The 21919-nt window shown below is 43.5% G+C and overlaps 1 protein-coding gene across 1 annotated transcript in view; it reads right to left on the bottom strand.

The window, feature by feature from the left end:
- LOC308296726 (melanopsin-A-like) overlaps positions 1 to 13982 on the bottom strand; it is a gene marked incomplete at both ends in the record, with an annotated part of 33661 nt that extends 19679 nt beyond the window's left edge. The window contains 5 exons of the mRNA XM_080740054.1: positions 2887 to 3054; positions 4607 to 4778; positions 5050 to 5253; positions 12340 to 12473; positions 13846 to 13982. Coding sequence (XP_080596180.1) covers positions 2887 to 3054; positions 4607 to 4778; positions 5050 to 5253; positions 12340 to 12473; positions 13846 to 13982 — 815 coding nt within the window. The remainder of the gene's footprint in view (positions 1 to 2886; positions 3055 to 4606; positions 4779 to 5049; positions 5254 to 12339; positions 12474 to 13845) is intronic.
- Between the last annotated feature and the right edge of the window lie 7937 nt (positions 13983 to 21919).

Below are 21919 nucleotides of genomic sequence, written 5' to 3'. Positions count from 1 at the left end.
ACAATATAATCAAAGTTCTAAAAAACCTAAAAAAAAATAAAAAAAAATCACACCTTTGCCCTGCTCATATCTCCGCATCAGTATGACATCACACTGCTGACATCAGTATGACATCACACCGTACACAAATGACCCTTATATAAGACCGGCATTATCTACCGACAGATTAGTAACAAGATGTCAAAATCGTCTAGGAAGGATGGTGTGAGTCATGCTGGTATCAAAACCTCCACCGGCCTTCCGTCCGTCCGTCCGTCGGTCGGTCACACGTCACACCTTTGCCCTGCTCATATCTCCGCATCAGTATGACATCACACTGCTTGGTGTGTGCCGTCAGGGTCATTTGTGTACGGTGTGATGTCATACTGATGTCAGCAGTGTGATGTCATACTGATGTCAGCAGCTATGTCTCTATATATGGAGTTATATGTTGTTCGTGTCCAAATATGGGGCTTGTGAGGTCAGACTTAGTGAGATTCGTCGGTTATCTCCATATATGGAGTGATGTGTTGGTTATCTCCATATCTGGAGATTCAACCTTCAACGATTTTGACATCTTGTTACTAATCTGTCGGTAGATAATGCCGGTCTTATATAAGGGTCATTTGTGTACGGTGTGATGTCATACTGATGTCAGCAGTGTGACTCCCGATTAGGGAGTCTTACTGGTCTCCCGATTAGGGAGTCTTACTGGTATCAAAACCTCCACCGGCCGTCCGTCCGTCGGTCACACGTCACACGTCACACCTTTGCCCTGCTCATATCTCCGCATCAGTATGACATCACACTGCTGACATCAGTATGACATCACACCATATATGGAGGGATGTGTTGGTTATCTCCATATCTGGAGATTCAACCTTCAACGATTTTGACATCTTGTAACTAATCTGTCGGTAGATAATGCCGGTCTTATATAAGGGTCATTTGTGTACGGTGTGATGTCATACTGATGTCAGCAGTGTGATGTCATACTGATGTCAGCAGCTATGTCTCTATATATGGAGTTATATGTTGTTCGTGTCCAAATATGGGGCTTGTGAGGTCAGACTTAGTGAGATTCGTCGGTTATCTCCATATATGGAGGGATGTGTTGGTTATCTCCATATCTGGAGATTCAACCTTCAACGATTTTGACATCTTGTTACTAATCTGTCGGTAGATAATGTCGGTCTTATATAAGGGTCATTTGTGTACGGTGTGATGTCATACTGATGTCAGGAGTGTGATGTCATACTGATGTCAGCAGCTATGTCTCTATATATGGAGTTATATGTTGTTCGTGTCCAAATATGGGGCTTGTGAGGTCAGACTTAGTGAGATTCGTCGGTTATCTCCATATATGGAGGGATGTGTTGGTTATCTCCATATCTGGGGATTCAACCTTCAACGATTTTGACATCTTGTTACTAATCTGTCGGTAGATAATGCCGGTCTTATATAAGGGTCATTTGTGTACGGTGTGATGTCATACTGATGTCAGCAGTGTGATGTCATACTGATGCGGAGATATGAGCAGGGCAAAGGTGTGACAAGGCCCTGCAGAAAATGCATGACACGCTGCTGCGCCACACTCCAGCACCCCTAAAAACCAGTACTTGGGATTTGTTGATGTAAATGTTCACATAGAGTGTAATAATTGGTAAAACAAACTTTTGGCCTATTTGTGGAGATAAGCGACCAACGGTCGCTTATCTCCCGATTAGGGAGTCTTACTGGTGATTATACTAGGAGGAGGATCTTTTCCAAAAGAGTGTACAGAAAGATTTTAAATTATGTTTTTATGTGGCCACACCCACCAGTTCATTAAGTATGCCTGGTTGTTATGGCGGGTGGTGACCCAGCTGAAGTTAGCCACACCCACAGTGTTGGGTGAATGGTAAAAGGGGAGGGGATGATTACAGTGGCATCAGTTCAGAAAAAGCTAAGGTATGGCAACATGACTGGTGTCTTGCACGCGCGCCTTCGCATGCGTGCAAGACACCAGTCATGTTGCCATACCTTAGCAACAGGCATGATATATTTATTTTAAGAAGTACATATAACATATAATTATATATAGCTATAATATAATTATAATACCTTGTTAAAGTGACCATGTTGTTAAATTTAGCCTTTGTAGTTATTTTACTGTAATTTACCAACATAATAACCAGCACAGATAGACAAACAGACATTCATGGATTCATATTTAGAACTAACTTTTTTCGTCCCCCCTGGACCCAGGGTATGGCAGCTGCATACCCCTGCCATACCCTATGATGGATGATTATATGATGTCACTCTATCAGTGTTTTTGGATCCCTTCAGCCTGAGGGAGGGGAGTTATCAGGCTGTCAGGATGTTATGGAGAACCACCACAGAGCAGTCCTTATCCTTTATATAACATTAGTTGTAGATCTGATCTTACATAAGATTAGTTGTAGATCTGTTCTTACATAAGATTAGTTGTAGATCTGTTCTTACATAAGATTAGTTGTAGATCTGTTCTTACATAAGATTAGTTGTAGATCTGATCTTACATAACATTACTTGTAGATCTGTTCTTACATAAGATTAGTTGTAGATCTGTTCTTACATAAGATTAGTTGTAGATCTGATCTTACATAACATTACTTGTAGATCTGATCTTACATAACATTACTTGTAGATCTGATCTTACATAACATTACTTGTAGATCTGATCTTACATAACATTACTTGTAGATCTGGTCTTACATAACATTACTTGTAGATCTGTTCTTACATAACATTACTTGTAGATCTGATCTTACATAACATTACTTGTAGATCTGTTCTTACATAACATTACTTGTAGATCTGATCTTACATAACATTACTTGTAGATCTGTTCTTACATAACATTACTTGTAGATCTGTTCTTACCCAGCGAAGGCGGTGAGGGCGACGGTGGAGTAGGGCGACCAGGAGAACACGTAGAGCAGGATGACGATCAGGGCGATCTTGGCCATCTTCCACTCGTTCTGCAGGCGTTGGAACGTCTTCACCGAGTCTCTGCTGGTCACCACACTACTGCTCATCTTACCCACCGCCCTGTTAACACACACACACACACACACACACACACACACACACACACACACACACACACACACACACACACACACACACACACACACACACACACACACACACACACACACACACACACACACACACACACACACACTCTGAGCTTCTGTTAGTGATCTCCATATATGGGCATAAAGGGGGTTAGTGATGTCAGATACTCAGAGCAGGCATCTCCATATATGTGCATCAAAGGGATTCTGTTAGGGATCTCCATATATGGGTATAAAAGGGATTATGTTAGGGATCTCCATATATGGGTATAAAAGGGATTATGTTAGGGATCTCCATATATGGGTACAAAAGGGATTCTGTTAGGGATATCCATATATGGGCATAAAAGGGATTATGTTAGGGATCTCCATATATGGGCATAAAAGGGATTATGTTAGGGATCTCCATATATGTGCATAAAAGGGATTACGTTAGGGATCTCCAAATATGGGCATAAAAGGGATTATGTTAGGGATCTCCATATATGTGCATAAAAGGGATTACGTTAGGGATCTCCATATATGGGCATAAAAGGGATTATGTTAGGGATCTCCATATATGGGTGTAAAAGGGATTCTGTTAGGGATCTCCATATATGGGTATAAAAGGGATTGCATGCCAGATGATGCCCTGTTAGGAGAACCACACTAACAGAATCCATATATGGCCAAGACAAGGGCGAGGTCGCTTTTCGCCCTTAGGCGTCTTACTGTGTGTGTAAAGTGGTTAAAGTGAAGTGATTCCATGTGTTATCAAAGTATTCTGAGACACCCTGCATGTGTCACTGAGAGACACCCTGCTATTGTACACTGAGAGACACCCTGCTATTGTACACTGACTTACACTGAGAGACACCCTGCTATTGTACACTGACTTAAACTGAGAGACACCCTGCTATTGTACACTGACGTACACTGAGAGACACCCTGCTATTGTACACTGACTTACACTGAGAGACACCCTGCTATTGTACACTGCGAGACACCCTGCTATTGTACACTGACTTACCAGGCAAGGCTGTACGGAGCGTACGCCCTTGAAGACACACATGGAACAATATGTGTGTGTGTGTGTGTGGTGTAACTGGTTGGTGCTCCTTAAAGCCTTAAAGATGAACACGTAGCAGTAGATGTGTGTGTATGTGTGTGTGTACCTACTGGTTGGTACTGCGTATAGCTTTAAAGATGAACACGTAGCAGTAGATGTGTGTGTGTGTGTGTGTGTGTGTACTAACTGGTTGGTACTGCGTATAGCTTTAAAGATGAACACGTAGCAGTAGATGTGTGTGTATGTGTGGTGTACCTACTGGTTGGTACTGCGTATAGCTTTAAAGATGAACACGTAGCAGTAGATGTGAGTGTATGTGTGGTGTACTCACTGGTTGGTACTCCTTATAGCTTTAAAGATGAACACGTAGCAGTAGATGTGTGTGTATGTGTGGTGTACCTACTGGTTGGTACTGCGTATAGCTTTAAAGATGAACACGTAGCAGTAGATGTGAGTGTATGTGTGGTGTACTCACTGGTTGGTACTCCTTATAGCTTTAAAGATGAACACGTAGCAGTAGATGATGACGGCCAGAGGGATGAAGAAGACGAAGGTGAACAGCAGCAGGGTGTAGGCTCTGACTGACGGGGTGAAGGTCATGTAGTCCCAGCTGCACGAGGTCAGCAGGCCTTCTGGGACGTACGCACCTGGAGGGGGGGGGGGGGGGGGGGGGGGGGGGTCATACATTTACCTAAAGCAGATATAAGCAGTTTTCTGCTGACATAAGCAGGAATCATTCAGGCGGCAAACAATGCTTCCTAAAGAAATGTTGTGTGTGTGTAAAAACCCCAGGACAAGGCAAAGCTAAATGCGTGCGAGTGTGTGTGTGTGTGTGTGTGTGTGTGTGTGTGTGTGTGTGTGTGTGTGTGTGTGTGTGTGTGTGTGTGTGTGTGTGTGTGTGTGCGTGCATGGACTCACTCCATCCAAAGAAGGGTGGTAGGCTCCAGGCCAGGGAATAAGCCCACGCCCCTCCCAGCACCAGGAGCGCGCGTCGTCGTGACAACACGCCGATGGAGGCCAGAGGCTTGGTGATGACCAGGTAGCGATCCACCGCGATCACCATGAGAGTTACCATGGAACAGATCCCAAACAGAGCCCCACAGAACGCATACAGCTCACATGCTGTAAACACACACACACCATGAGAGTTACCATGGAACAGATCCCAAACAGAGCCCCACAGAACGCATACAGCTCACATGCTGTAAACACACACACACCATGAGAGTTACCATGGAGCAGATCCCAAAGAGAGCCCCACAGAACGCATACAGCTCACATGCTGTAAACACACACACACCATGAGAGTTACCATGGAACAGATACCAAAGAGAGCCCCACAGAACGCATACAGCTCACATGCTGTAAACACACACACACCATGAGAGTTACCATGGAGCAGATCCCAAACAGAGCCCCACAGAACGCATACAGCTCACATGCTGTAAACACACACACACCATGAGAGTTACCATGGAACAGATCCCAAACAGAGCCCCACAGAACGCATACAGCTCACATGCTGTAAACACACACACACCATGAGAGTTACCATGGAACAGATCCCAAACAGAGCCCCACAGAACGCATACAGCTCACATGCTGTAAACACACACACACCATGAGAGTTACCATGGAACAGATCCCAAACAGAGCCCCACAGAACGCATACAGCTCACATGCTGTAAACACACACACACCATGAGAGTTACCATGGAGCAGATCCCAAACAGAGCCCCACAGAACGCATACAGCTCACATGCTGTAAACACACACACACACCATGAGAGTTACCATGGAGCAGATCCCAAAGAGAGCCCCACAGAACGCATACAGCTCACATGCTGTAAACACACACACACCATGAGAGTTACCATGGAGCAGATCCCAAAGAGAGCCCCACAGAACGCATACAGCTCACATGCTGTAAACACACACACACCATGAGAGTTACCATGGAACAGATCCCAAACAGAGCCCCACAGAACGCATACAGCTCACATGCTGTAAACACACACACACCATGAGAGTTACCAAAGAGAGCCCCGCAGAACGCATACAGCTCACATGCTGTAAACACACACACACCATGAGAGTTACCAAAGAGAGCCCCACAGAACGCATACAGCTCACATGCTGTAAACACACACACACCATGAGAGTTACCATGGAGCAGATCCCAAAGAGAGCCCCACAGAACGCATACAGCTCACATGCTGTAAACACACACACACCATGAGAGTTACCAAAGAGAGCCCCGCAGAACGCATACAGCTCACATGCTGTAAACACACACACACCATGAGAGTTACCAAAGAGAGCCCCGCAGAACGCATACAGCTCACATGCTGTAAACACACACACACCATGAGAGTTACCAAAGAGAGCCCCGCAGAACGCATACAGCTCACACGCTGCAACAAGCACACACACACACACACACACACACACACACACACACACACACACACACACACACACACACACACACACACATACACACACATAGGTTTTTCAAAAAAATCTAAAAAGGATTCAAAAGACGCTTATAGAATCGGGTCAAAATTCTAATTTTCATTATTTTTTAAAAATAGCAGATCTACAAACTCGCAGCGCGACACTCGTTGCCGCGCTGTGAGCTTGTATATCTGCTATTTTTCAATAGTTAAAGCACAAATAATTGCGACCGTAAGGTCGCAGTTTAGTATCAAAACCTCCACCGGCCGTCCGTCGGTCGGTCGGTCGGTCGGTCACACGTCACACCTTTGCCCTGCTCATATCTCCGCATCAGTATGACATCACACCACATGTGTACACAAACCTTTGTGTACGTTGCTGTGGCAACAGTCTGTTGTTGCTGGTCTGTTAGTGTACGTTAGCAACCACCTTAGCAACCATGGTTTTACCCTAGCAACCAACTGTTTACCCTAGCAACCAACTGTGTTTGCTCGTGTCATCATGATGAGGTCATAAATCAGCCATGCCCAAATATAGATTTTACGGGTTTACATGCTTACTCAGTTATTCGTTATGTGAAAGTCCTATGACGTCTATGATATCTGACATCATCATACATACATTCCCTTTTATGCCCATAAATGGAGATCCCCTCTGTAGAACCAGCCACTGACATCACTGTAATGTCAGGGTAACCAAATCCATTTTATGCCCATATATGGAGATCCCTGTGATGCCAGGGGAACCAAATCCCTTTTATGCCCATATATGGAGATATGGAGATCCCCGTGTTGCCAGGGTAACCAAATCCATTTTATGCCCATATATGGAGATCCCTGTGATGCCAGGGGAACCAAATCCCTTTTACGCCCATATATGGAGATCCCTTATGTCATCAATATTAAGCCCATATCTGTGAATATCTATGGGTACCAGATGTCTCCATATATGGTTAAATGGTCCGATATACATCACTGGCCAGAAGACCAAGAAATGGTGCAACCTCGCCCTTTGCTTTTCACCCTTAGGCATCTTACTGGTAGGTAGTTTAATGAGGAATGCAGTATGGTGGTAGGTAGGTAGTTATGGCCTTTGATGTAAGATTTTCACTTTCTAGGATAACTATATTTGCTATTCCCAGATGATGCCCTTTTAGGGTACCCCTCATGCCCATATATGGAGATCCCCAGGCTTTACTAATTAACATAAGTTTTATGCCCATGTATGGAGATCATTGTCCCAATGTCATCAGATATATGGGCATAAATGGACACAGGCAAACTAGATGGGCTGTATGGATATCCAGATGTGTGATGTAAGTGTTTTATTCCAAATGTGGCTCCCCACAGACATATTTCCAGAAACAAAATCCCTTTCATGCCCATATATGGAGATTTCTGATGTCATCAATCCCAGGCCCTGTAAAAAACATGGTTGCTATGGTAAACAGTTGGTTGCTAGGGTAAACAGTTGGTTGCTAGGGTAAGAAAACATGGTTGCTATGGTAAACAATTGGTTGCTAGGGTAAACAGTTGGTTGCTAGGGTAAAAAAAAACATGGTTGCTGTGGTAAACAGTTGGTTAGTAGGGTAAACCTTCAATGATTTTGACATCTTGTTACTAATCTGTCGGTAGATAATGCCGGTCTTATATAAGGGTCATTTGTGTACGGTGTGATGTCATACTGATGTCAGCAGTGTGACAGGAGATAAGCGACCAACGGTCGCTTATCTCCCGATTAGGGAGTCTTACTGGTGATACACAATAATGTGTACCTGTTCTAAAGGGGTTGTTAAAGGACCTACACCATGAATTTTCACTTTTTCTATTTTAAAACCTTTTTTTGAGGTCCCACTGGCACCTTCTATCCTCACAAAGTCCTATTTCTGACCATTGTGTCTTTCTCTGGTTTTGGGAAGACAGAGATGAAAAGCTTTCCACGGGTTCTCAGAATAGTGCTGTTCTGAGAGTTGATCCGTGTGACGTCACACGGATTCCCGTTTTTTTTTTCAAAAATCTTTTTTTTCTTCAAAAACTTTTTTTCAAAAACTTTTTTTTTTTCAAAAAACTTTAAACTTTTTTTTTCAAAAAACATTTTTTTTCAAAAAACCTTTTTTTTTTAAAACATTTTTTTGTTTGTTTTACTTTTTTTTTTTAACTCTAGACTTTTGCGTCAAACTTCTAGTTTTTATACATTATACATAAATACAATGCAGGTGGGGTTGATTGTCTAATGTAGATTAACTTTCTGTAACGTCGCCCTGTGTCATTTGACAGTAGGCCTATAACATACAACATAGGCCTAGTAGGCTATAATCAAAGCTGCAACATTATCCTATTTTTGTATTGGCCCAATATTAACATTATTTTGTTGTCAACGTGGGGTCCGGGGAGGAGTGAAGAGGAGGGGAGGGGGGAGGGGTGGAAAAACCCCACTAGATGCGCCCCTGAGCAAACAGAGAACGTTTTGGTATTGCAGCTGGAGAGCCTCATTATAGTAGAGCTAGAACAAACAAAAGGAATGGTCAGAGTGTTTGTTAAAGCAATAAGCCACAAGAGGCGAGTGGTTACCGGGGTAGTATACACCGGCTGAGAGGCGTTGGGAAACACGAGGCGCAGCCGAGTGTTTCAGACCCTCTCAGCCGGTGTATAATACCCCGGTAACCACAAGCCTCGCGTGGCTTATTGCTTTTCTAAAACGGTCACAATATTGCAACATGAAAATCATAGACATGTACCAATTAAAACTGTTCTATTTCACTAATAATACACTATAAGGTCTGCTCTGCAAGAAAGTAGTTCCCGGCCAGGCTGCAGAAACAACACAGGTGCAGATAATTGGTGCACTGTGGAACACTGTGGAAAGAAATAACACACCTGGGTTTGATATAAACTGATTCAAGGTGTGGGTATAGTCTCATATACCACAGCAACCAGCCAATCAGAATCAAGGAATGGAACTAGCCGTTTTAGAATGAGGGTTAAAACCTGTCTAAGACTTAATTTTGAGCATATATTTATACAAAAAATATAGTTTTAAAAGCATGGTGTAGGCCCTTTAAAGGGCATAGAAATTAATGCAACTGACTTTGATTTACTTTCTATTTACATTTTTTTTTTTTTTTAAGATTTGTTTTTGGGCTTTTTGCCTTTATTTGATAGGATAGTAGGCTGACAGGAAATGGGGAGAGAGATGGGGAATGACATGTGGCAAAGGTCGTCCGGATCGGGAATCAAACCGGCGACGCCAGCAGGCATCATAGCCTTGTATGTGGTATGCGCCTTGACCACTAGGCCAGCGGGCGCCCCCTATTTACAGTTTTCAATGCATACAGTTTAATTTTTGCATTTATGTTGCTATTAAGGGACATATTAGATTTTTGAAGGAAAATTACTTTGTTGCCGTTCAATAAACATTGAACCAGTCCAGCCCTCGACTCGTACCAATTTCTTTATTTTGGCCCACTGTGTGTTTGTTTGACATCCCTGCTCTAAAGTGACGGTTTTATGCCAAAGAAAGCATAGAACGCATGCAGCTCACATGCTGTGTGTGTGCGTGTGTGTGTGTGTGTGTGTGTGTGTGTGTGTGTGTGTGTGTGTGTGTGTGTGTGTGTGTGTGTGTGGTGCGTGCGTGCGTGCGTGCGTGCGTGCGTGTGTGTGTGTGTGCGTGCGTGTGCATGTGAAATCTATTGTATTACAAGGTCTTTGCAGAGAATATAAATGCAGTCCATTCTCCTTCTCCATTCCATTGTGTTTCATAGCGTTGCTTTTGGACCAAAACCTTGGATCTCCAAGTTTCAACTGAACGTATTCATGTCATGAATGCCATGCTTTGCCGTACAAGGTTGATGCTCAAAGATCTGTTAAAATAGCAGATGTACAAGCTCCGACTCGTTGTGAGCTTGTAGATCGGTTATTCTCACTGATTTTGAAAGCCTGATTTGAAAGAGAAAGTGGTTGAGAGTTTCTGTGGGTTTTAGAAACATTGAACCGATGACAAGTATTAACCTGTGAGTAAAACATAACTACACTAATTGCGACCGTCAGGTTGCATTTACTATCAAAACCTCCACCGGCTGTCCTTCCGTCCGTCAGTCAGTCCGTCAGTCCGTCAGTCAGTCACACATCACACTTTTGCCCTGCTCATAGCTCATATATCTATTGCCCCGTTCCATGCCAAATTTTGTACACACACTCCTTGGCTGCCAAACCACAACCTCCACCCATCAATTCTCACATGGCCCTCTTCTAGCGCCACAATGAGGCCGATTCTTGCAAAACACATTTTTGGACACTGCTCCTACAATTTTTGCCCTAAAATCACGCTAATCTGTGCACAGTATGTCTACACTCATGTCATCAACATGGATCTGTCCCATATAGCGCCACCATCAGGCTGATTTTTTCAAACGCATTTTTGGACACTGCTAGACACTGCTACACATTTTGCTCTAAAATCACGCTGCGACCTGACGGTCGCTTTTCTCCCGATTAGAGAGTCTTACTGGTAACTACCCTGGATAGTGTTGAATACAGGATTCTTTTTAGTATGTTTGTTTTCAGTTTTTAGTTTTTCCTGAAAATGAACAGGTTTGGACGTACAAGGTTTCCATCTGACGTTGTTGACAATAAGTCATTCATGGACGTTAGCGTGTTAGCGTGTTAGCGCTATGACTGCTAATGGAAGAGAAACCCATCAAGTTGTTGTCCTTTTATGCATTGTTGTCCTTTTATGCTAAATTTGTTATGGAAAGCACTTTGGTTCAACTGCTGTTGTTTTTAAATGTGCTATACAAATAAACGTGACTTGACTTGACACACGCACGCACGCACGCACACGCACGCACACACACACACACACACACACACACACACACACACACACACACACACACACACACACACACACACACACACACACACACACACACACACACACACAGAAATAGCAGATCTAAAAGCTCACATTAACACTCAGATCTCCAAGCTCACATTAACACTCAGATCTCCAAGCTCACATTAACACTCAGATCTACAAGCTCACATTAACACTCAGATCTACAAGCTCACATTAACACTCAGATCTACAAGCTCACAGTAAAAATGGTGCATCTGTATTTGGGTCTAAAATAAAAATGGAATTGAATTGAATTGATCAGATTCAATCTTAGTGTTAAAATCCACATGCTGGGCAGTCAGAATGTAATTTACCCAAATTAATCTGATCTACAAGCTCACAACGTGTCGATGTAGATCGGCTATTTGAGGTATTTCCACAAATAAATAATTAAATAGTAAAACAAGGCAAAGAAGTTCAGGAGTTTAGGGTTTAGCATGGATAAAAATAGGGCAGTTGGAAAGTTGTATATCTATTGTATTTATACTGTACATGTTTTATATCTATGGTGGTCATTATTTTTGGGGAGGGAACGTCCATGTGGTCGTCTGTCAGGGGAGTGTTTTTTGCAGGTGTTTCAGAGTGAATCAAAAAAGCAACTGAGTTAAGCACGTTGGTGTGACCAGTTTAACATTCACCAGGTTAGCATTCACCAGGTTAGCATTCACCAGGTTAGCATTCACCAGTTTAACATTCACCAGGTTAGCATTCACCAGGTTAGCATTCACCAGGTTAGCATTCACCAGCGTTAATTTGACTGAGGTTAGGGTCAAGGTTAGGTTGAGGTGTATCTCTGCCCCCCGTCTCCTCCGCGCAGCCAATCACAAGCTTCCGCTGCCTTAACCCAGTTCCTACCTTTCTCCCCAAAGATCCACCTCTTGTGCATACTGGTGGTGAAGAACACTGGAGCCTGAGTCACACACATCAGCAGGTCTGTGATGGCCAGGTTGATAATGAACATGTTGGGAGGAGTCCTCAAGCTACGACTCCTACAGAGAGAGAGAGAGAGAGACAGGTTGATGAACATGTTGGGAGGAGTCCTCAAGCTACGACTCCTACAGAGGAGAGAGAGAGACAGGTTGATGAACATGTTGGGAGGAATCCTCAAGCTACGACTCCTAGATTAGAGAGAGAGACAGGTTGATGAACATGTTGGGAGGAGTCCTCAAGCTACGACTCCTACAGAGAGAGAGAGAGACAGGTTGATGAACATGTTGGGAGGAGTCCTCAAGCTGCGACTCCTACAGAGGAGAGAGAGAGAGAGAGAGACAGGTTGATGAACATGTTGGGAGGAGTCCTCAAGCTGTGACTCCTACAGAGGAGAGAGAGAGACAGGTTGATAATGAACATGTTGGGAGGAGTCCTCAAGCTGCGACTCCTACAGAGGAGAGAGAGAGAGAGAGACAGGTTGATGAACATGTTGGGAGGAGTCCTCAAGCTGTGACTCCTACAGAGAGAGAGAGAGAGAGACAGGTTGATGAACATGTTGGGAGGAGTCCTCAAGCTGTGACTCCTACAGAGAGAGAGAGAGAGAGAGAGAGAGAGAGACAGGTTGATGAACATGTTGGGAGGAGTCCTCAAGCTGTGACTCCTACAGAGAGAGAGAGAGAGAGAGACAGGTTGATGAACATGTTGGGAGGAGTCCTCAAGCTACGGCTCCTAGAGGAGAGAGAGAGACAGGTTGATGAACATGTTGGGAGGAGTCCTCAAGCTGTGACTCCTACAGAGAGAGAGAGAGAGAGACAGGTTGATGAACATGTTGGGAGGAGTCCTCAAGCTACGACTCCTACAATAGAAAGATGACATTTTTGGAAGATGCGAGTGTGGTTGCCGTTTTGCATTTTCCCATTCAAGTCAACGGGTTACTGTATATATATATATATATATATATATATATATATATATATATATATATTCATACATACAGACATACATACACATATATATATATATATATATATATATATATATATATATATATATATATATATATATATATATATATATATATATATATATATATGCCTACCTGCTGAAGGCGTAGATGACCAGCAGATTACCCAGCATGCCTGTGGACCTACCTGCTGAAGGCGTAGATGACCAGCAGATTACCCAGCATGCCTACCTGCTGAAGGCGTAGATGACCAGCAGATTACCCAGCATGCCTGTGGACCTACCTGCTGAAGGCGTAGATGACCAGCAGATTACCCAGCATGCCTACCTGCTGAAGGCGTAGATGACCAGCAGATTACCCAGCATGCCTGTGGACCTACCTGCTGAAGGCGTAGATGACCAGCAGATTACCCAGCATGCCTACCTGCTGAAGGCGTAGATGACCAGCAGATTACCCAGCATGCCTACCTGCTGAAGGCGTAGATGACCAGCAGATTACCCAGCATGCCCGTGATGCCGATTGCCAGGATGACGGAGCCGATGGTGTAGTGGGCGTGGTCTGGCACGTCCACCGTGGGGAAGGGGTGGCGCACTTCCTGTACCATCGCCTCCTGCTGGACAAACACAGGCATTGCGGTCTGGTGAGATTCCAGGACGACGCATTCTCTTCATGTGTGGCGTATCTCGCATCCTTCATGCTAGGTTACTATAAATGCAGATATATTAGCTTTGGTTACTATTTCTCATGTCATGTGTTCGTTTCTTAGATTGTTTTCTTTTTCTCCATCAAAAACAGGGGCGTCAATATAATAGGGTATGGCAGGGGTATGCAGCTGCCATACCCTGGGTCCAGGGGGGAAAATAATACTTTTAAATATAAATCCATGAATGTCTCTTTGTCTATCTGTGCTGGTTGTTAAATTACAGTAAAATAACTACAAATGCAACATTTTACAAAATGGTCACTTTAACAAGGTATTATAATTATATTCTCCCCTATCTTGACAGAATGGTATATTCCCAGGTTCCGCAGGTCAGCTGCACAGGTGCAATGCATTATTGTTAATTGTGGCACGTTTATTAACATGCCAAGTTTAGCTGCACTTGAACAACCATTCCAGGCTGCCATATCCAGCCCAAGAAACCCTAGAAAAACGGTGGAAAAAATAAAATGTACTTCGTGAAATAAATGTATCATGCCTGTTGCTAAGTAAGACACCAGTCATGTTGCCATACCTTAGCTTTTTCTGAACTGACGCCACTGATCAAAAATGTGATCTGAAGAGCATGTTATTTAAACAAGAGGTTCCAAAACATTTTAACTCAAAGACCTAAAAAGGAAACTAGACGTTTGGTTGAGAACCACACAGTAAAAATATCTGATCTACAAGCTCACACAGGAGACCCGGGTAGGAAGGAACCCTTCAGTTTTCTCTCTCAGATCAGAGGCGGAGTGGTTCATTAATGTGATTGGTCCAGGGCTAGGAGTGGTTCATTAATGTGATTGGTCCAGGGCTAGGAGTGGTTCATTAATGTGATTGGTCCAGGGCTAGGAGTGGTTCATTCATGTGATTGGTCCAGGGCTAGGAGTGGTTCATTAATGTGATTGGTCCAGGGCTAGGAGTGGTTCATTCATCTGATTGGTCCAGGGCAGTGGTTCATTAATGTGATTGGTCCAGGGCTAGGTGTGGTTCAGTAATGTGATTGGTCCAGGGCTATAGGAGTGGTTCATTAATGTGATTGGTCCAGGGCTATAGGAGTGGTTCATTAATGTGATTGGTCCAGGGCTATTAGGTGTGCTGTCCTGCTCGTTTGAAGCGCGGGTAGACGGGTATTTCAACCAATCAGATGGCTTGGTCGGGACTACCGACTATAATATTGTATAATGATGATAATTTAATGACCCGGAAAATTCTATGCAATATGTTTAAAAGGTTGGAGTACAGTTCGCCCCCTGGTGGTCAATATGGTGCACTGCTCTACGCTAGGCTTATACAAGAACTAAAATATCCTCACTGTCTGACAGAAACCTCGTATCTCCAACTTTCAAATGTGTACGTTCTTTCGCAAAGCAAAGCCCTGCTTCATCATACAAGGCCGTCGCACACAAGTAGTGAAAACAGCAGATCTACAAGCACACAACGCCTTGCAGTGCGAGGCGTTGTGTGCTTGTAGATCTGCTGTTTTCACTAGTTTAAATCATTTTTAAAATGCAAAAATGCAAAACGAACGGTTTTGGACATACTGGGCTCTATTATGATCCAGGTCTTATGCCTTATGCCTTAACTTCTTTGCCTTTTTTTACTATATAGACATATTTATTTTAATATTTCAAATAGCTGATCTGCAAGCTCACAACGTGCAGATGTAGATCAGCATTTGAAATATTTAAAAATGTTTTTCAAAATAGTAAAAAAAAGGCAAAGAAGTTAAGGCATAAGACCTGGATCATAATAGAGCCCACAAGGTTTCCACCCGACATCAACGATATATAACATATTTACAGTAAGTCAATAAAGTGTAAATGTGACTTGCATAAATGACCCACATACAGTAGCAAACTGTCATAATTCCACATTAACCCAAATTGTAGAGGATTTAAAATCCTTCCAGGCGTCTCATTGTGATTGGGAAACATTCTATAGCTTCCAATCCTCACCAAACGTGTCAGCAGCAATACATTATGACGTGATGTTTCATAAGCTTAATAATCATAATGAGTTGGAGATGACCTTGACTTTCTAATAGCCAGCTAATCACCCCACACTCCTCTTAATTACTGATCATACATTCATACATAATGACTTATTAAACATTCACACTGCTGGAGGAAGAAGTACTCATTATTAGTATTTTATACTTAAAGGGGCACTCCACCACTTTTCAACCTATCCTCATATAATAGGTCCTCACTAATGTTCATGATAAAATATCACAATTTTTTTCTACTCAGTTTGGGTCTCATAGGAGAGCTGTGGGTGGGTCAAATCCTTCCTACCAGTGACATCATCAATGGGAAATGCAAGCTAATAGAAACTGCAGGCTTTCTATTCCTGAAAAAGTTGCAATGTTAAATCTTTTTTTTTTTTTCAAACATATTATTACAATTTTTTTTGTCAAACGATGATGTCACCGGTAGGAAGGATTTGACAGCTCTCCTATGAGACCCAGACTGAATAGAAAAAAATGGTGCTATTTTATTATGAACATTAGTGAGGACCTATTATATGAAGACAGGTTGAAAAGTGGTGAACTACTCCTTTAAGTAAAAGTACGGATACTAGATAGGTGACACTAGGGACCAGGCATGTGCACCCATAGACATCAAAGGGGGCTTGAGCCCCTGCCCTTTTATCCTTCTCTAAAAAGTGCCCTCTCCAGAACCATGAACTCAGTTTTTACTATGGTGAGAGAAAAGCAAAATGCCCCCTCTTTCCATGCCATACCTGAAGGCAGCCTTCAAGAGAATCACCTTATCCAATCTCTCCTGAACTTAAATGCAGCATCTTATGTTGAAAAAAAAATGACTTGATTATGCTTAGTTCAGTGTCCTGTCTGCGACGCGTTGTGAGCTTGGAGGTCTGCTATTTTCAATATTTTCACCAAAAGGCCCTTTTAGACATTTCAGCCCCTGCCTCTCTAACATTCTCTGCACGTCCCTGCAAGGGACACATGGACACCTTCATGTGAAGTTATGTCCCCATCTACTGTAAAATAAATAAATTAAATAAAATGCATTAAGCAAAAGTACCTTATTTAAGTACAGTGTACTCAAGTACATTTACTCAGTTACTTTGCTCCGCTGGTAGAATGACCTTAGACCCTTAAAGACGCAGCTTTTCACTAACCACTAATTACTGTTTCTCCTCATTAAAAACGGCCATGGATTCTGCGTTGAATCCCATAAATGACTTTAATCACCAGTTATAATGAACCTCCTCTGAGGTCTGCTTGTTATTTCATATCAATGCTGTTCATAGAAAGCTCACATCTCCATTCTATAACTCTGTCTTTTTCCCTAAATGAATGCCCTGCTTCAGTGGTTGTCAACCAGTGGTCCGGGGCCCACCAGAGGTCCTTGAGGGGGTTCCAGGTGGTCCCCAGAGAGGTCCGGGGACCACCAGAGGTCCTTGAGGGGGTTCCAGGTGGTCCCCAGAGAGTTGGTAACCAAATGGACCCTTAGAGATCTGGGGCTCTTGACAGTTAAATAACTGTTCATCTTCATTTACAAGAAGTAATTATTCTTATATAGTCTTAATTATAATAATAGAAGCTATTATTATTATAAAATAATATTTTATAATAATAGCAGATCTACAAGCTCACAATGTGGAGTGCTGTGAGCTTGTAGATCTGCTGTTTTCAATATTTTAATTCAAATAAATCGGGACAGGCGACGGTTCCATTTTCTTTTGACGGGCGGGTCTGGTTTGATTTTTTGCGACCAAAGGTCGCATTTACCCTGAAAAACCTTGTTGCGACCTTCGTTGGTACAAGCTGCAATCAAAAATGGATTATAATGCTTCTTTGGGACTATGGGGTGTCTGGACCATCTTGCAAGCTTGTAAGAAGACATTTAAAGAGGTATGGGGGTCGATTTTACCCACAAACTCTCCTTTAACAATTTCAGTCACGGAGAAGTTTTATTCCCATCCCATTGTTCTGCTATGGAACAGATCAGTCCAGCTTTTACTTAATTCTGAAAGGCCTTTGCGTGTGCGTGTTGTGTGTGTGTGTGTGTGTGTGTGTGTGTGTGTGTGTGTGTGTGTGTGTGTGTGTGTGTGCGTGTGCGTGTGCGTGTGCGTGTGCGTGTGTGTGTGGGTGTGTGTGTGTGTGTGTGGTGGTGGGGGGAGGGTCCTTTTGAGGGTCCATTTGGTTATAAGAACAGAGGACACTAATGTGTCTTTCTTCTGTGTTCATAATTGTCATATTAAAGATATCAGATCTACAAGCAGGCCGTCTCTCTGTAGCTCATTTGGACCTTCTTCATTTCTTTGTGTCTTTTGGGCTTTTGTCAGATTAGCCACGTTAATCCTAACGTTCTAGGGGTGAACATGAGGTGAAAATAGCAGATCTACAAGCTCACAACTCATGAGCTTTACAGTATATTTCATAGTCCTACTGTATATGTTTTCAGATGGGGGGTTCACAGCCAAATCAATTTGGGGGTCCTTGACATAAAAAAAGAATGTTTGCAGATCTAGTCTGCTATATAAGCTATGGTTTTCACCAAACCCCAAGGACAAACCTAAACATGGACTGCCCATAAGTCTGATGTCTCATTACTCCGACAATGTGGCTACCATAGACTGTAAAAAACATGGACGGTGCGAAGCCTATGCTGCGAAAATGACGCTTTGTTGTCCCTTGTATGGGTGTCGCCATCATTGTTTGAATGGTACCCCAGGAATCATAAGGAATGCTATTGGCTGCCAACGGTCACGTGGAACCGCAGGGATACATGGGAGAAGGTGGTCGGAGCCTCCCGAAATACAGCACAAGAAGAAGAACACAGCCGGCTGGTATCAGTTTAGTTGGCCACGCCCCCCGCAACTTTATCATCAATTTTAACATAAATGAGAACATATTTGCACAAAACGCATATCATGGTAATTGAAAGGCAGTTTTTTACTAGTGACATGAACCATAAAGTATTTATGACAATGTTTATTAACCCTTTTAGTGCCTATCCCGAACTAGTTTGGGATATTCGGGATCAAAAACTATTTTTTATTTGCTATTTTACTTACCCCGAGCTGCTTGGAGCAACGTGGGTGGTCCCGGCTCGCCCAGCGCTCACCAACGAGAGACGCTAGATGCTCCGACGATTTATTCCATTGAAAATGGTTTAAAATAAAGTTTAGACCCCCCCCAATGTTCACCAAATGTTCATTGTAGGCGGCGCGACGTATTCCAGGGTGCCTATCCCGAACTAGTCCGGGATATTTAATAAAATGAATTATTTTATCAGAGGCCTCAACGAAGCCCCGGTCTAGACGTCCATCCTTGGCCGGGACTTAGACTCGGCCATCCACGGGCCGTATTCGCGCTAACGGCCGAATCGCGCCGCCCACTCCAATAATAAATCACATCTTTAGACAGGATTTTCTCCGGATTGTGTCCCCAGACCCAACGAGAAAGTTTTTTGCGGCTGAAATAGCTTTAGATCGGGCTTCTCAATGGGTTAGCATTTTGGCTACGTGTCAGCTAGCTTCCTCCTCTGGACACCCATAGGATTGACCGGAATGAAAACACAGGCCAGTTGGGAGAGGGTCGACGAAAGCTATAAAGAAGGTCAATGGAGAAATTTCTGGCACTCTAGCACCCCTTGTGGCCGGATGGCACTGTATGAGTTAAGGTTAGAAAATCAAAGGGGGAAATGACTGGGGTCCAATGGAGAAATATTCGCTTTGGTACCTCACAGGGGGGAAAACAGCGCAACTAGCGGCCAATAATGGGATCTTTCTGTTCCGGGAAAGCTTCATGAAAAAAACAGCCAACAACAAGCCTGGTGGCTACGCGTTCCCCAGGTTCTATGTTCCCCACTTACCCCCACAAAAAGGTTCTATGTTCCCCACTTACCCCACAAAAAAGGTTCTATGTTCCCCACTCATCCAAAAATGCATGGCAAACATATATTTCTAATTATTAACACATATGGTGCCAACCCCGAGTTTCCCGAGTTTGATTTCAAATAGACCGCTGTGCCAACCCCAAGTTTCCTGAGTTTGGCCTTAATTACTTAATTAGGTTAATTACACTCTCCCCCACCTTGTGACAAAGTTTGGTGCTTCTGTGATAAAAAAATAAGTCAGAAATCACATATCCAACATGTGATGTGATCAAAAACAAAGACAAATGCTTCCCATGAACCACAATATTGCTAAAACATGGCTCAAATGGCTCAAATATAAAAAATCATATCTCTCTATATCTCTCTATGCCTTTCAGTGCACGGGCTAGTAAATTGGGCTAGTAAATTCCACCTTTTATCACACGATGGCGCCATTGTCAGATTAGTGGCTGAAGTGAAACCAATGAAGCCACTAGCCAGCATGTGTGTGTGTGTGTGTGTGTGTGTGTGTGTGTGTGTGTGTGTGTGTGTGTGTGTGTGTGTGTGTGTGTGTGTGTTTGTGTGTGTGTGTGTGTGTGTGTGTGTGTGTGTGTGTTTCCCCCAGGTCATGTGACCTATCACCCACGCAACAAACTAGTCTAGCCCTGGAATTAGTCTGCCTATCGTTACAATATTCTGCACAACATTTTCTACTATATCACAACAATGTCGATCACCTCCATCAAAGACGGTGGCGGTACAACAGCAGCTGTACGTTCTACTTTTGCGTCCCTTCCACGATAACAGGAAGAACCCATCGCCTGTTGTTATCAACAGGAACCTATATAATGGAGTCTAAAACATACCCTGTTTGAGGGATTTGTAATCGGACATTTGTCACTGAGAGAGAGAGAGAGAGAGCGAGAGAAGCCAGTGGTCCAGGGCTCACCCGCGGTCGCGGTGGTGCGAGGAGTCGGACTACGTCCTCGGTAGTTGAGGTTGGAAGTGGAACCAGTCGCGAACGCGATCCACTACGGACCAGAGCCCTAGAATGGAGAGTTGCGTCACTCCCGTTCACTTCATGGGGCCAGGTCTTCTACGCACACATCTATTGGCGTATAGTGACAAACGGCCAACCGGAAGTTTACAAAATGCATTGAAGTCTATGAGGTGTAAAGTGACAATGAACCACGTGACCAGCGCTGTTTCTGACCCCGCGGTGACACCACTCTCTGATTATACTGCTCTGCTACGGACGAGGTCCAGCTGGACCGTCCATGCAGCCCACACAAAGGCCCCGCGTCGTGCTCCTGCCAAACCAGCGGCTCGCGTGAGGTAAATATTTCTTTCTCTTTCTTTCCCCCACCTTTTTTCTGTTCCTGAAGTTGTATTTGTATTTCAGGAGTAACGTCTATCGCGAACTGCCGGTGGTATAGTGATCCACGATTACATTTAGAAATGTATTCAATCATTCACAGATGTTGGAGAGTCCATTCAGCTCTCAGAAGTCGCAGTCTAAAACAGCCGATCTACAAGCACACAACGCGTCGCATGGCGAGGCGTTGTGAGTCCTCTGACTGACTCGGGTGGAGAGTAGCACAGCGAGAGCGAAAAGGCACACATCTGATCCCAGACGGCCAGACCCCAACGTTCCAGTGAGATTTTATTTTATATATATATATATATATAGCCTATATAATCGTCAGATGAATCAATGTATTTTTTATAATCTAAGTCGCTCTGGGTAGGATAAATGTGTCTGCTAAACGCCTAAAACTTTTAGGCTAAATATGTAAATTGATTTGTGAGGGAGAGAGAGAGAGATAGGGCTGGAGGGATAGAGAGAAATGTATTTTATTGGTGTGTGTGTGTGTGTGTGTGTGTGTGTGTGTCAGGGTTTCCGCTAGGCATTTTTGGGGCCGGCCACCTTGGCCGGCAGGATTATATTTTACCGGCCAATCAATTAATTTATCGGCCATATCATATTGA

This window comes from Nannobrachium achirus, assembly GCF_963921795.1.
Source record: "Nannobrachium achirus genome assembly, chromosome: 13".
Lineage (NCBI taxonomy): Eukaryota > Metazoa > Chordata > Actinopteri > Myctophiformes > Myctophidae > Nannobrachium > Nannobrachium achirus.
This window is presented reverse-complemented; position numbering and strand designations above follow the sequence as displayed.